General features: G+C 46.3%; 1 protein-coding gene across 4 annotated transcripts in view; it reads right to left on the reverse strand.

Moving 5' to 3' along the window:
• Positions 1-16,747, reverse strand: part of AFAP1 (actin filament associated protein 1) — a 551,057-nt gene that overhangs the window by 286,689 nt on the left and 247,621 nt on the right. For all 4 annotated transcript variants that reach the window (XM_069632010.1, XM_069632009.1, XM_069632011.1 and 1 more), the window contains exon 3: positions 5,433-5,530. In XM_069632010.1, coding sequence (XP_069488111.1) covers positions 5,433-5,530 — 98 coding nt within the window. The remainder of the gene's footprint in view (positions 1-5,432; positions 5,531-16,747) is intronic.

Here is a 16,747-nt window from a genome sequence, read left to right on the forward strand (position 1 = left end):
GCAAATGTATGTGAGGCAACAGTAGGCAGGCTGCATTGTTTGTTCTGTAAAGAAACCACCATTCTCAAATTACTTAATTCACCATTTCAAATGCAACAGACTATTCAGATTCAAAATCATTGTGTTTACTATTCCCCGCCTTGTCGTATTGGGGAAGATTAGATCAAGAATAGTGTTCTGTGACCTCTTCCTGCATTAGCTTCTAGAGTAGGAGTGGGCAACAACATAAAAACACTGATGCATACCATGGCTCACTCCCTAAGTCCAAGGTTTTTATCACCGGCAACATTTTAATCAGTTAAGTAAAAGAGGGCTGGCAGACAGTCAGTAAATTCATCCAGTTGACATAATACAACGTTGTAGGCTTCTTGGCACACCAAGGAGATACTAAACTGACAGATGTCCACTTGATACATATTTCATAGTAGTGTGTGTAAAATACTAAGGCATGCATTTTCTGTTCAATACCACCTCATATCCGCGTTCAGTTTTAGTTTTGAGTCAATAACACCACATTGTCTGATCCCAAAACGTAACTCTCATATCTAAAAATCAGACGCACTGGATGCATACCTTCCAGGTTGGAAATGTTATTAGGATCCAAATCAAAACCTTAACCACACTTATTTCATTACAAAGTTGGAACTATGAAAGAGAAAAAGCACCTTGACAAAGTTAGTCATTCTCAGTGCATATTCACTGTACAGGACCAGAAGTTATAAAGATTGTTATCCATGATATATGTATTCATATGATTCTACATACAGGATTTGCATCAGTTTATGGCAGAAAATAAAACCTAGGCAACATTTTATATTGTTTGCATATATTCATCTTAATAAAAGGTACATTTGAGAAACATAATGCGCTGAGATAATCTAACCAACTCCTTACGAAAGGTTTGAGATTTAGTAGCACACAAAAGTTTCCATTAGCTAGTTCTACTCCGGGGATGTGCGTGAGGCAGTTCTGCACTCAATTACCTGTCATTTTCATGTTGGATAAGCATTCATCCCAACTTAGAGTAAAACCAGATCTGCGATTGGAATCCCAGGAGAAAAATGAAGGCCAAAATATTTAGGCCTACGCTAATAGGGAGTGGTTGAATACACTTTAAGCAATAATATAACAGTCATATTGGTCATTGTACAACACAGTACACATACAAATCATGTTTTAATTTGCATTACTGCTGTAATCATTTCACAAATGTCTTACTAGAATCAGGTGACAAATGTTAACAACGCATTTATGTATAAGCACTAACTATGACCAGAGGCACTGTTGTAGGAAGAAACCTGTCTAAAAGGACAAAAATGAATTAAAATTCGGAATAACACTGACACATAACCTAACATATGTAATCTATGCAATCAATATTGTAGGCGTTTGCACTTTTCTAATTCTGCTTCGTATGCATGTATATATGAGTTATGCACATCTGCATAGGATTTATAAAGCTCAAACCGAGCTCGCAAGCACACACCAATGGGGTTAGAAGTAAGGGTGCGAGCGTAGCAAAGGAGCTGGCATGGATAGGGGCAGCAGGTGAGAGTGGGAGCTCCAGAGGGGGAGAATTATGGTTGGGGGGGGGGCGGGGGTGGAGTCATTGGAGAGATGTAATTTGAAGAGTAGGGTCTTTGGGTCTTTCCTGAAATGTAGGGTGAAGGGGACTAGTTGCAATCATTCTAATGTTGCATTTTATTACAGATGCTGAATCACATTACAGAAACAACCTCATAAAGCGGAACCAGAGAAAAAGCCAGTTTAGTCAAAATAATAGAAGCTAGAGAAAAGCTATGCTACGAAGACAATGCACTGGCAAATAAGACAGGAACGCAAATCAATGAAAGAACAGGAGAGTGTTACTGTTTATCTTGACATAAGTATTGGCAATCATTCCAGTTTTAGAAAACATATTTATTCAATAATCCAAGGCCTACCTCTTACTCTAACGCCTCCATTTTTTTAACGACACATATCAGCTTGCCCAATCTATACCATTTATAGTGAATATCCATATTACAAATCTGGAATAAGGACCCCAGCTCGTGTACCCTTATAAAAAGGATATATGTATTTTCTATGCAACCGGGTAAAATGAACTCTCTCAAGAGGCTCTCAATTCCTTGTTCCAAGACACCATCACTTGGCAAAACATGATAAGCCAACAAGTATTACCTTTAAAATGATGGGAAAAGGTCTTGTATATACATTACACACATTGGATAATTGAAATCCTTAACATGCCCATTGCTAGGACATTTACCTATTGATTCTGGCAGTGCGTGTTTGTAGCCCGTGTGACAATTTCATGCATCTTTTCACTTCATTGAAGCGGAATACCAATGCAAGAAAAGTATTCTATAAACTGCTTCCAAATATCATGCATACAATCTTTGCGCTACACCAAACAGCAAAATAAAAACTATGGGATCCAAACGGATAAAAAGACAAAGTGATCATTATCTAGAAAGCACATCAACACTAAATTGATGGAACGTTAGGTAATAAATATATATCGACAACCTATCGTTAAAATCTATAACACAAATCAAAAACCAATTATGCAGCCAAGTTCTGAATTTTGCTTAAAAGTTAAGGTCACCTTAGAGGAATTGTGTCTTTAGCTGAGACGCTACTAGAACAGTGAATGCTGCAACATGTCCCAATTCTCCTCTTGGGTTATCATGGCCAGAGGTCTTGGCTGTTAGTTACATCAGATCATCAGTGTAGCATTTCAGGGCGCGTTGCTTCAGTCTAGTGGACCGTGAAGTGGTGGGTTGGTGCAGGAGCCGTTTCTGGAATTTATGGGAATTTCTTTCCTGGCCGAATCTAGTCTAAAACGCCAGACCGACCGACCGAGACCTCATATTGTCGTAGGATCTCTCTGGTTATATTAATTTTAAAATCGTAAAGAGAGCAACGCTAAACAAATAGTATCGGGACACTGAACAGTTTAAGAAAACATTACAAAGTCATTCCAAGTTGAAACTAGAAACGTATTATTGAAACTATAAACTTTGGCGAGAATATTTAGTATACAAAAGAGCCAATGGGAAAAGGAAGGGTAACATCGAAGGATGTAACGGAAAAGACGAGAAGGGAATTCCATGCATGCAAACCCTCAGCAGTAAATGCTGCGGCTGAAAAGCATGGATGTCGAAACCTAGGGTCATTCAATACTTCGACAGAGTGAGCACGTCTCCCCCCTCGCAGCCGAGAAGATAGGTCGCATGCTTGCAGGAAATGCAGCAGATTTTGAAAAAGTGTGCATGAAAATCAGCAACAGTCAAGCTAAATTAGAGAGGGTTTAATGTGGAAAACTCCCAGAAACAAGGCATAAACGGAGCAGTTTAGTGGAGAAGACACTTCAGCGAGGAGTCCCCAGGGAGTGGCATTGCCTAGACCAAGCCGAGATAGAACCACGGCTTGGATAGGTGAGCGCATGTCTGATGGAGGATACATTGGGACTTTTGGAAGCGCAGCAGCGGACCTGGCCTCATGCACTGTGGGATTTTGGACTAGGGGCGGTCCTCCATGCAACACACTCTTTGAATTTCATTACAATGTGTTTCAAATGCCTAAGTAAACCGACCCATAGAGGAAAAGACTGCAGATGCCAGCCCGTTTTCGTTTCTTCTCTGTATCCCTGTTCGCCTTGAGGATGGCTGGGCCCTTTGAACTTATGTGGCCCCTTGAAGCTGAAACACGAGTTGGCATGTCCTGAATTGTCATCATATTGGCCCTTAGATTCCTTTTGCGAGGATAGAAGCCACCCATTGGCGTCATCTACCCCCTGGTTAGAATACTGTTGCACATGTAAAGCCCATGTACGCAGAACCAACAAACAAAGTGTGGCTCTAGGTGGAAATTCTAGTAGGGATTCAGTGACAGAGTGGCTCAAGTAGCCGCCTTGCTGATGACATCCCATGGTGCGATTTTAGCTTTTTTTCTTTATGTCCTGTTTCATGTCTATGGTGGTGGTAACCCCTGTGGCGCATCAAGATGGGACAGTGCTTTTCTCTCTGAATTCTTTCCTCTGTTGCTGTATTGGTATTTGACCTTATTGTACACATCCTTATGTCCAAAACTGTTCTTTTTAAGTACTGACATTTGCATTGATACTTGGTTACTTTGCATTAATACTTTGTTACATATATATTATTTTTCTCCTTAAACTAACTGCATCACCTGGAATTTGTACAATGAAAATGTTTGAATCCATTGTACATTCCTAGGATCTGTTTTCTTGTAGGAAAAGTAATGAAGCACAGGTCCAGTCAAAGCCATGAAGATGCACAAGTAGTTCATGCCTCATGGTCAACTGCATCAAAGGCAGCTGAGGGTTCGAGATGTACCAGCAAGCGTGTCCCTCCGCCCATTAACTAGAATGTGCACGACATTCTCTACCATCTGCAAACTGGCTATCTTGATGATCCAACCAGGTTGGAAGCCTGATTAATAGGGCCTGAGAAGACTGCATGGAGATGTGTTCGGGAAAAGTTGATCTGCTGCAAACCAGTTCCCAAAGATACCCAAAGAACCATTTGTGATGGAAAATGATTAACTTCCTAAATGAGCATCTCGTCCATGGTATTTTGAGTCATCAAAAATATTGTCTGGAACTAATGCTTTGTGAGGTTATAAGGAATTCCGGGATGACTGCGCATCATCATCATCATCATCTCCTAGAGTTCCAATCTGCACAAGACAACCGTTCATGAGAAAATATGTTGGAAAGTCAATGAGGAGGCAAAACTGCTGAGCGAGTAGCAATAGCAGCTTCTAAATCCATATGTTCCCGCTTTGCTGCACTGGAATGGAACATCAAAAAGGTACATGAGCCCAGTCCTCTGTAATGCATGACTTTATAAGCAAAAGAATGGTGGTCTGCAGCAAAGCATTGCGAGGCGCACAACATCTGGCCACTTCAGTTTTCCACTTCTGGTCACATCCTGGATCATTGGAGGATTGGTGAAGACTCCCCAGGAATACTAGAAGACACCTGAAGAAGAAAGGACCAATGCTGTAACTTCTCCACCTGACCGAATGTGCCTGGAGTCCTGGCATATGTTCAGCAGGACTCCCAGCTTAGATGGGTGAAGCTGCATGTTGCTTGAAAGAAGGATCCACATTTCAAAGGATTTTGTCTGAAGCCCGATCCAAATCTGGCTGATTGGAAACAGGGGAAACTATGTTGACGGTGCTAGGAAAACTGTCCATACAACCTATAATTACTGGACCTATTGGAGCTACTCGCATCCATGCATGGGCCTCACGGTTTCCAACGTGGGTCAGAAGTCTGTCGCGACAATCACAGGTCCATTTTCTAAACACAGAACACTGCAGCATCCTGGTCTTTCAAAATGAATCAATACATGTTAGCACACTACACATCACTGCACATGTACTGCATGGGTAGTACTTACCAGCCACTGCTGGGGGATTTCTGGCAGAGGCATTTGCGGAGGAGCGGGCACACAGTTGATCACCTCCGTTTTCTGCAGGTGGGATTTGGCATCACATTCTGTAGCAAGGAAGACAAATATCTTAGAACCACAGGGAGACCTGAAAGGAAAGTACTTAATACACAGCGAATACCCAAATGTATAGGTTGATCATTTGAGTTTTCCACGCAACTCTCCATAAAATACACTTTTCCAGAAATGTTCAGAACTAGAAATCCTTTTCTATGCCAAGTAACACGGACAGCTACTGCATCACGGAATTTGTTTTTCCAGCTAAGTGTAGTGTGTGCTAACAACAACCCAAGTGTGCAGTCTTTTAAGCATTTGCGCTTTACAAAAATGTATGAGTGTTACAAACATAAAACGCACAGATTAGCCGTAACACTTAAGGTTGGCGAGGTGGTTGATTTCGAAAGGACTTCCGTATGCAAGCAGTCAGGCTGTATCAGAAGTCCCAGCATGGAGGGCTGGTTCATCAGTGGAGCAAATGATTCATGGAAGGGAGACATCTGCTTATCTCTGGTGGCTTCGTACTGTGACCAAGCTTGTAGTCAGAGGCGTTGCTAGGGGGGGTGGGCTAAGGGGGCTATAGCCCCTGGTCTTTTGGTTGTAGCCCCGGATAGAATCTCAGGAGCTACAACCAAAAGACTAGCTAGCCCCCAGTCCCGACAATTCCAACAATAGCGTAGCCCCGGGTCTTTTCCAGACCTAGCAACACCCCTGCTTGGAGTTGTGGCCTCTAAGTCGGGTCCACTAATGTCGAAAAGGAAAAAAGAGTGTCGGATGTCCAGGGCAGCTCTATTCTCTACATCAACAATTCAGCCGTGCACCATTTTGAGATACATAACATGCGTGCAATTAAGTTAGGTAATAGCAATGCCTGTTACTAACAGGGCTTTAAACTGGCAAGACTGTGGTAGCAAGCATGAATGAGAGACAGAGAGAGAGAGACAGGGAGAGAGAGAGAGAGAGAGAGAGAGAGAGAGACAGAGACAGAGAGAGAGAGACACACAGAGCGGTAGCGACAGAGAGAGAGATGGAGCGACTCCGATAGGGAGTGACACAGAGAAGGGATTGTGGCAGAGAGAGCGACAGAGAGAGAACGAGCGACAGAGCGAGAACGATAGAGAGCGAAAAACAGACAGAGATAGAGAGGGGGAGATAGAGGGGGAGACAGAGAGAGGGTGAGAGAGAGAATAGAAGACAGACAGTGAGAGACCGAAAAACAAAGTTAAAGAGGGAGAGAGGAAAGACAAATACAGAGACAGGGAGATGGCTAGTATGAGAGAGGGAGAGACAGGCGAGCGGGAGGAAGACAGGAGGAAATATATGTGTGTTAACTGGATCCTACCATAAACATCTGTTGGAAGGCCCCCCCCAAATCCAGTAGACTGGCACCAGAAATTGGGACCAGCGGCCATTTACCTTTACAAAATAAATGAAAATGAATAAAACTACTCTAAAAAAAGGTACCAGGGTTAATGGGGTGAAGAGGTAGTGCATGGTAGGTGGAACCTCTCAAAAAGATTGGGCAACTCGAAGAACACAAGAAAACTAAATTGGAAACCAAAAATGTATCTGCCAGCATGCATACAAAAGCAAAAAACTATCACGTGATAGAAAGTGCACGTGTCGGGGTGTTTTATTAAAAGTCAGCATTGAGTCACCCACTCTGTTACTGGTGCACTGGAAGGCCCCTCACAGGGTATTGGGGCATTTTTTCTCACTTTTGAAAAACCCACTGACTCATGCTAGAAATAGAAATACATGATATTTCTAGAGTTGTTCAGGGAGGGGTGAAATAAAAACACTGACCTACAGAGACCTGTCCAATCCTAAAAAGAAAGTGTGGTATGTTGTTGTGATGCTGGGAATGCCTTATGGAGGGACAGGGCCTTCTAGTCCTTGTCCTACCACTTCTCTTTGTGTAATTTCTCTATGTTTTCTGCCACTGAGGTCCGGCCTGGACCTCTGGCAGTGCAGCTCTCCATGTTTTCCTTTTGGTGAGCAACACCAGGCAGTATCACAAGTCCCAGCATGGAGGGCTGGTTCATCAGTGGAGCAAATGATTCATGGAAGGGAGACATCTTCTTATCTCCGGTGGCTTCGTACAGGTGACCAAGCTTGGTGTTGTGGCCTCTAGGTCATGTCCACTAATGTCGAAAACGGAAAAAGAGTGTTGGATGTCCAGGGCAGCTCTATTCTCTACATGAACAATTCAGCCTTGCACCATTTTATGGCACCCACGGGTGGGGGTATACCCCTGTACTCCATGTGTGTTTTTGGTCACATATGTGTTTGGCCCCAGCGCAGGGTATGGGCTGGTGGCAGCTCATGCTGACTTGGCAGTGGCTCTGAGTGTCCTCCATTTTTGGAACACCCAGGCTCTGCCATATGAAGCAATGGATTCCTGAAGGAAGGCAAGAAGGCCACTTTGGCTTCTTGGTTTCTATTGCCTTGTACCTTGTTTCCCAGAGTCCTGGGAATCTCTGCCTCTGTTCCTTTCCTCCTGACTGGCTGTTGGGTGGAAAATGTAAGTTACTCACCATAATGACTAGAGTACTCATAGTCAACTTTCCTCCATCCTTGTGGGGCGTCCTCCAACATGGGGAGGGTACCAGACCCTTTGGCAGCAGAAAATTGACCTTACACTTTAAATTTAGACCTAGTCCATTTGGGCATATACTGGGACCGAGTAGAGGACCTCCTGGCCTCCTGAATGACGTCCAAGATGTCAACCCAAAATCTTGCATGCTGAAGCCTCAGCTGGTCAGGAACCAGGCCGCCAGCGCCAGCTTGGCCGTGTCCGGATATTTCACTGCCCCGCCCTGCTGCACCAGGAAATCCCTGCTGGGGATCAGAAGATGGACGGGACCCTGGGAGCACAACTGCAGCAGATCCGAAAACCAGGGTCTCGAAGGCCAATGGGGGGCAACCTTGATGAGGCTGCAACCCATTGAAGTCCAGAGCTTGGAGGGTCCACTGGAGCAGAGGGGTGGGCGGGAATGCATGACACCTGCAGCTGTGCCAAGAGATCTGGAAGGCATCTCCCAGTGACCTCCGAACTGCCCATGAAGCAAACTGGGGGCACTTGGCATTCCGGGATGATGTAAACAAGTCCCGGTGCGTGAAGCCCCAATGCTGGAACAGAGGCAACTAGGAGTCATCGTGCAACTCCCAATCATAGGTGTTGAACCTTAAGCGACTCAGCTGAACTGCTTCTGCATTGCTGTCCCTCGGGAGGTGGACTGATGATATACAACCCCCCCACCCCGACAGGGCCAATTCCAAGATCTATTCCACCTCCATGCGGGATGGGGGGGAGTGCAGGGGAGTTAACGGTTGCCACCCTGCTTGTTCAGGTAAAACATTGTAGTAGAATCGACAGTCCTGACCAGAACAGACCTGTCCCTGATGAGGGGCAAGAACGCTTAGAGGGCCAGGTCCACTTCCCTGAGCTCAAGCTGACTGATATGCAAGAGGGCTTCGGCCCTGGATCCTGCACCAAGAATCGTATAGCCCTCCAGAGTAGCTCCCCCAGCCCAAAAGGGTGGAGTTGTTCATCACCTCTAGGGTAGGCTCCGTTCGGGTGAAGGGTGCTCCCACTGAAACATTGCCTTCCATTAGCCACCAGCGAAGATCGGGCAGGAGGAGAGGTGGTATTGGGATCCTGTCCGACTGAGACCCAGTCTCCTCATCCCAAATGGGCAACAGGTGGAGCTGGAGACGCCTCATCTTGAGACGAGCGTGCAGTTCAGTGAGCATGCAGAAGGCGATCAGGCCCAGAATGTGCTGGAATCACCAAACCGAGGTCGTCAAGTTAGTCAGAAAGTGCCCCACCACCTTGGGGAGGGAGATTAGCTTCTTTGGGGTAGGGAACACCCGCTGAACAGTAGTGTTCCAACGCACCCCTAGGAAGACCAGTTCCTGAGACAGGCATAACTGACTTCCTCTGGTTGAGGGAAAAGCCTAGCTGATGAAGGATTTCGGCCACTCTCTGGCAGGAGTGCACCACCCCTTCGAGTGACCCTGCCCTCACCAGCCAGTTGTACAAATAAGGGTATAGATGATGGCCCTCCAAGCGGTGCAGCTCTTCATGTTTGCCTTTTGATGCACTATCTATGCTGTTACACCTCACTTAAGAAGTCACATGCCCATTTCTTCAACTCATTATTGGTTGATGAATGAAAAAGGTCCATGCCCTCAAAGGGCAGATCCAGGATCTGTTCCTGCACGTCAGAAGACGACTTAGCTTATCTCGACCCCAAGGCACAGGCCTCTGCTGGCTGTGTCAATGTGGGAGACCAAAGACTCCATGAGGTCATGTGCAATGGTCCCAGCATCCACCAGACCGGCCTTAAAGGATGCTTGCTTGTCTGAAGGGAGGTTGAGCAGGAATTCCCGAGCTCCCGCCAGAGCTTCTGGTTAGCTGCAGCCAATAAGACATCTGCATTGGCTTGCCACAGATGCAGTCCTGAGATGGAAGAACAGCACTTTCCCAAAGCCTCATGGACTTTGTCCTCCTTGGAGAGACAACTGGAGGTTGCTCCCGTGGAGGAAGACAACAAAGACGATGGTTTAGAATACAAGGAGGCCTCAGCCACCACTGAAGAATGATGCTGCAGGAGCGAGGCAAGAAGGATCAGCTCTCCGTCTGTCAGCCTAAACCTGCTGTGCAACTTCTTGTTCACCTGGGCGTTGGCCCTGGGCTTCTCCCAGACCTTTTGCGCCACCGGCAGAACATCCTTCTGGAGAGGGATGCCAGAACGGATCGTGTTGAGTATCCCCAAGACCTCGGCTAGCACACAAGAACTCTGCCAGGCCCTGAAGGCAGTCATGAAAGGCCTTAATGGATGCCGAGAGTTCATCGTCCAGGGCATCGCCATCGGCCGTATCCCAGTTTTCTCAGACTGGGGAGAATCCGGGCCCTGGGACACAGGTGCCAACGGCATCCTCCCCAGGTCCGGAGCCACAGACAGTTCCAACGGCTTTTGAGGGGGTTGCATTGGTGGTACAGGAGGAGGTGGTGGATTCAGAACAACTGGTTGGGCCTGGACCGGGGGAGGGACTGGAACTTGGACCGGCAGAACTGGAGGAACAGGAGGAGTACCCAGAAGAGGGGGGCCGGGGTGACGCCACCTGCAGGATGACCTCCTTCACTATGTCCTTCAGGAGCACCTTCATCTGAGTGAAACACATAAGGAAGAGGAAGCGCTCGAAGAAGAGGTTCTCACAACCCGCCAGGTCACTAGGGGCCTGGCCCTTTGAGGCACCTCCCTTCCGCTCCTGGTCAAAGCGCTGAGTAGTTGTAAGGTTGAGATGGGTAGATGTATCCATGAGGGGACCAGAACCCTGCACCGCAAGATCTGTTGCCGCCTCTACAGGAGAGAGTATTGGGATCATCTTACAAAGCCCATTCAAGGGGCAAAAGCACTGGCGGGCCCTGAGCCGGATCCAAGGTGGCCGCCGGTCTGGCAGGCTCTGCCACGTGCCTCTCTCCATTTTGAAGCATGTTTGAAGAAACAGAGGCGACCACCTCAGATCACTCTGGTAGGCGCTGAGCCCTTGGCTAGATGGCCGGTAGTCATAACGCCCTGACTCATGGCCTCAGAGCGAGCTATGGTAGGCTGGACGCCCTCGGCACCTGTGCAGATAGCTGTGCGGGATTGTGCCGAGGACAGACTCTTGGAGGTGGCACTCGACCGTCGCTTTCCCGCAGGGGTAGAAGAGGACGAACTTGGAAGTTCTTCTAAAGACAACCTGGAAGGGCCCCCTGGCCCCTTGTCTTGAGAGTCAGTAGCCTTAGAGGCCTCAGGCCTGCCAGAACATGAATTCAAGGAACCCTGATCCGTGGGAAGACCGGGAATGGAGTCAACATGCTGTGGAGCAGTGCTGAACAGAGGGCCTACCTTGTCTTGATGAGAGGTCCTGGAGACGTAGCCCTGAAGGTGTGGAGGAGGAGAAGTGTGGAATATCTCCCTCCACCTCAACAATCAATTCTTCAATGCCCTGTGGCCAAGAGTGCTGCAAGCCAAATATGTATCCCAGTGGTGGTCAGGCCCCAAACACTCGAGGACAAGTTTATGGGGGTCCGAGGCTGGGAATGAGCAGTCGCATGAGGCACATCTACTGAATCCTCCTGCGGCCGACATGCGTCAGGAGCACCAAAGACAAGTTAGGTAAGATTGAAAAAACAAAACAGGGAGCAAGCGGAAAGCCAAAAAAGCCTCAGCGCTGGCTGCCAGGTCCAACACTATCCGTGTGGTAAAAATGGGACTGAGGTGAAGCGCCAGTGGGTAGGGCTTCAGTGGTGCGTTCCCATGCCTGAGGCTGCGTGATATAATAAGGGGGAGCTCAATTCTTTACGCTGCCAAAGGTTGCGGTACAGTCCCCAGGTTGAGGGATGCCCCAAAAGGATGGAGGAAAGGGGACGGGACGTAGGAGTATACCATATATGGCTCTGGAGCTGCCTCCTGTCAGACTGACCGGAACCATGGGATGTGTATTGCGTGTGCACCCTTGGCTTGGGACATGTGTGAATGAAGTCATAAGTGAACTAACATTCTGTTTTATGGGTGCCTGGTTTCTGTATGTGACAACGCCTGAGACAGGTATGACTGAAACTGACATGAATGCTATGTAGTGTGCTGAAATGCTGGGTACTTACCCCAATCCAAATTCATTGTGAAGGGTTGTCTGGGTGGAGTGAATGGCCTGAATGCATGTGAGCCTGATTGGCTGCCTGCCTGCATGAATGCCTTTCTGCGTAATTGGTTGACTGAGCCTGGCTCAGCCTGAGTGAATGGGGTCCAAATGAGTATAACAAGGGACCGGTCACTCGCCAATTCTTTCAGAAGCTGAAGGCAGAAGAAGCTGTTCCTTGAAGCCCAGCTGGAGGAGAGGTCTGCTGCTGCATTTTCTTCATGAAATACAAAAGCTGCTGTGTTCTTCCAAGGACTCATCCAGAGAGGACCTGTTTAGGAGACATCTCCCTGAGCTACGAGGGACCATCATGCAATCTGCTGCTGTTCATCAAAAGTACCATGGAAACCAGTCCTATGTGCCTGCCGTCCGGAGAAGGGGTCTTCATGAGTCCTGAAGAGGAGTGCCCAGACATCTCAAGTCGAAGGAAGACCATTGGTGTCACCCAGGGTCTGAAGGAGTGAATGTGACGGCTGGAAGCCTGTTGCTGACCGCCCAGAAGAGGGGGTACACTGGCATAGGGCTGCTTGACACCTGGAGCTGTGAAATTTCCAAACTGCCAAACAGTTCTTCTGGGAACTTTCTTGCCATCATCACTGACCACTTTAACCCACCGGAGAAGGTCCAGGGGAACTGAGTGCAGAGGAAGGTCGTCGGTGGGTTGCCTGCCACCAGAATCAAACAAAGATGACCCGAGGGTCCAGACTTGGTGATGGTTTGTGGTCAATTCCAGTGGTTGAGTCCAGGTTTCCAGAAGCTGTCCAGAGGTCTGTGCTGCAGCAATGAAGAACGCAATGTCGGAAATCAGTGATATTCTGAAACCTGACACCAAAAGTGACCTATGCCCCTGTCACCGCCAAAAATAAAAGGTCCCCAGGAGTCTTAATCCCATCCATCTACAAAGCCTTTAATGAGCCCACAGCATGTTTCATTTTACCAGGACTTCTACAGTCGGAGAAACCATCGACCGGCGGCGAGCACTGCCGAGAGCAAAACTGCTGCACTTCAAAAAGACTTTGGTTCATTTTTCTTCTTGGACTCAGCATCCAAGTGGCTCCTTCTTCCAAGGGTGGTCCATCCATGAAGCAAAGCGTCAAGTGACACCAAGAAACTCTGCAACTTTGCCTGCCTAGGCACCAGAGCTACTGTGACGAGGAAAGCATCTTCTAGCCTCAGGAGTCGTCCAGGGGTCCCAGATTCATCTTGGATGATGTTCTCCTGTAGCCTATCAGGTACTTTGGGGTGGTAGAACCTTTAGGAATAAAGTAGCGGGTTATTGAACATTTCTGGACAGGGATGTGAAAGACGAGATAAATTACTCCCTCATTTTTCCATTACAAGTTGCCCAGGTGGGGGTCCTCACGCAGAATTGTGTATCTAGTCTAAAGAAAGCATTCTACCACTATTCATAACTAATCTGCCGTTCTTCCCTAATCTATAATGTTACACCACACTTAAGAATTCACATGCCCATTTAAACCTGTCTGCAGTTGGTGCATTTTTTACTGAATTTAAGTATTGTGTGGCATCACATAAAGGGCCTGATTCATGGAATGTTTTCCTATGGGATTGTGCCATTATAAAACACATCCATGAATCAGGCCCAGAAGTATATATGTTTTCCATTTTTTTCAATAGCACTGCTTCAGCACTAAGTGTTATTATTTATATTTATATATATTACTGAACCTTCTCTTATACAAAGAAGCTCTGTTATCACCTAACATAGTGTGTGGACATTCCGTTGTGGGGCTTGAGGATTCACTATACTTAAGAACCTGCCTGCATCACCTCCTGAAAGCTTAAGCCTTGCTGCTCGTGCAACGTTAGCAAATTGAGACCCTTGGCTAGGGTTGCTCTGTGCCTTTGTCCAAATCATGTAGAGGGCGGAAGAACAGATATCACCCCCCACCCCCCGTCAACCCCGTCAACCTCCCCCAGTCTTTACAGTTTACTTAAGGATCCGTTTTCGGCCTAAATTACTCAAATACTCTATGGAACTACCTTAATTAACCGAAATTCAATGTGATTCAAGTTTGTTATAGTAAGTTCCCCTACGGCTATGAGTCACTTTCTACCTTCTTAGACTTACCCCATGACAAAGATCATGCCAGGTTGATGGCAGCAGAACATAGCCTGGATGGTGAGAGGCATGTTGTGGTTGGTGGAGAGAGGTAGGAGGGGCGGTAGAATTTTCATTGCTTTTATTAGGCCACAAGAAACAGGCAGCTATCCAAAGATGGGAGTTTTAATGTTAGAGGATTCTCCCTAGCCATCCATTCATTCATCCATCCATCCATTCATTCATTCATTCATTCATTGGTGGGTACTCCCCCCACCCCCCTCTTAGAGCGGGTTACCGACATGGCAATGTCTGGATGTGCATTTGAATTCCTCTTCAAGGATTCACTCTAATTACTCAATTCAAGTGTAACACTTTGAAGAGGTCAAACAAATCAGCCAATTCTTGTAGTACATGTTCTGCCATTTGACCAAGTAATTTTAGAATGCGTGTGAGGTTAAGTAAACAATAGAAAATGAAAAGGGCTCCCACATTAATAATACAATGATACTTAACACGGGTAATACAACATTTGTTTTGGCCATGAAAGTACTGACCAGGCTTTTAAGAATATCATAATGTGAGAAATGCAGGCTACTCTAATTTTACAGCATTCCTCCCAAGATGACACGTTTTAAACAGTGTAACCACTTTCTGAGGTTACCACCACACTCTTTCAAGCAAAAAAGCAGCACTTGATTTACCAGCTCAGTTGCATCCCAAGTGTAGTTTTCAGCTATTAAAAGCCAAGGACGTCAAATAAAGAATGATGCTTGAAGTCCTAAATGCGGGAGAGGGTGGAACATTCCATTTTTTCTGTGGGATTCAGAACAAACAGAAGGGGTTAACAAGCATTGGCAAACCCAACAGTTTTGGCTTCCGTATAGGTATTAAATGTGCATTTCCCCAGGCACTATCGTATGCCCAGGTGCCCACACTATTTTTCAGCCGTTACCATCTTATAGCCAGGTGGTACAATTATATCAGTGCCTGTCAAATGCCTATCCCATGCCTAGACAAAAGCAAAACCTGTTGGCTTTGCCAATGCTCGTTTTAACATGCCTTCATTGAAAGGACATGCGCATTGCTTTTAGATCAAGTGACTGAAGATACATTTGGTTAAGAAAGGCTTATTGCACTAGTAACATATTTACAATTTCAATTAAGCCCATAGCTCTTAGAAGGAAAACAGTGGTAAGGCAAAGTGTGATGCTACTGCTTCATAAAGCTAGCCAAAGAGAGCCAAGGAGGATATGTTTTGGATGGAGAGAGCACGGTATTGGAGGGGAAATAGCTAAATGGATTAGCATGGCCATGCCAGTCAAAAGGTTGGTAAATAACCACACACCCACAAGCTGCGAGTCCCTGCTCAGATCCCATCTCCCTCCTGGCAGTAATACAAAGTAGTAGTTTTGGCTTATAGGTGGCCACCTCATAGCCAAAATGAAAAGGTTTGTAATGGTTCCATCAACAGTAAGAAATAGAATGTAGTGTTCGTTTGTTCAAGTTAGATCCTGATCACTTTAGCCTTTGGATAACATAGGCAACTGCCTAGAGAAGTGCCCTGTACTGTGCAGTAAAAGGTTATTTGTTGTTTGATAAAGTATCAACCATGAATGCAGTGGAAAGAGGGAAACAGGATGAAGGAAAAGTGGATCTGGGCCTTGAAAGTGCTAAAACATTAAGGACAGTGTAAGGGGGGGTTATGAAGAAAACAGTAAATGTTGTTCACTATAGGTTGCTCACTGTACTCCTAGTCCATAACCCCCCTTCCTCTATATTTTGCAGAGTTTCTGCTCACAGGGACAGGACTAGAGCATCTTTTTGGAGCATTCACAAAATCCTTCAATTTAGACTGGACATAAGAATACGCATAAACTTCCAGGCACTGTCCCCGAGCTTCCGCCCACCAGTCAGTTTACATTGTGTAGGCCATACCTGACTGAAGTCTAGTTTTGCATGAAATGTAGGAGGACGTATAGCGGAGGAAGGGGCAATATAGACGAGGAGTACAGTAGTCATTACAGTGAGTAACCTACTTACTCAGACGTCCTGTGCCCCCTCCGCCATACTTGCCAGAGATTATCAAGCATACACATTCTGAAGAACCATCAGACTGTCGTCACTGAACTGATCAGCGAAATCATGCAGGTCCTGATCAGGATATGCACTCTACTAGGTTGGAAATATTCATTTGGGTGTCCCAAACAAAGCCTCTGGGATGATGTCAATGTGACGAATTGCCATTTGGCTGACTTTCCTATTTTTTATAAAATAATATAATGATGCAGGCAATTCCATCTCTGAAAGGATAATCTGCTGATCAGATTCCCCTTTCATAAGATTCATGCCAAAAACAGTGTCCATCTATGCCTTGCTGCATCAGTAACCTGATCTGCAGCGCCTCCTCTACCACTGACACAGAGCAGGTTAGGTCACAGGTGCCCATTTGACAGCTTCAGTGACAGTCAAGTCTCTGCAGCAGTGGGTTGCATTTATGATTTGCAACTAT

Source organism: Ambystoma mexicanum, chromosome 6q (genome assembly GCF_040938575.1).
Source record: "Ambystoma mexicanum isolate Mex_15411 chromosome 6q, UKY_AmexF1_1, whole genome shotgun sequence".
Lineage (NCBI taxonomy): Eukaryota > Metazoa > Chordata > Amphibia > Caudata > Ambystomatidae > Ambystoma > Ambystoma mexicanum.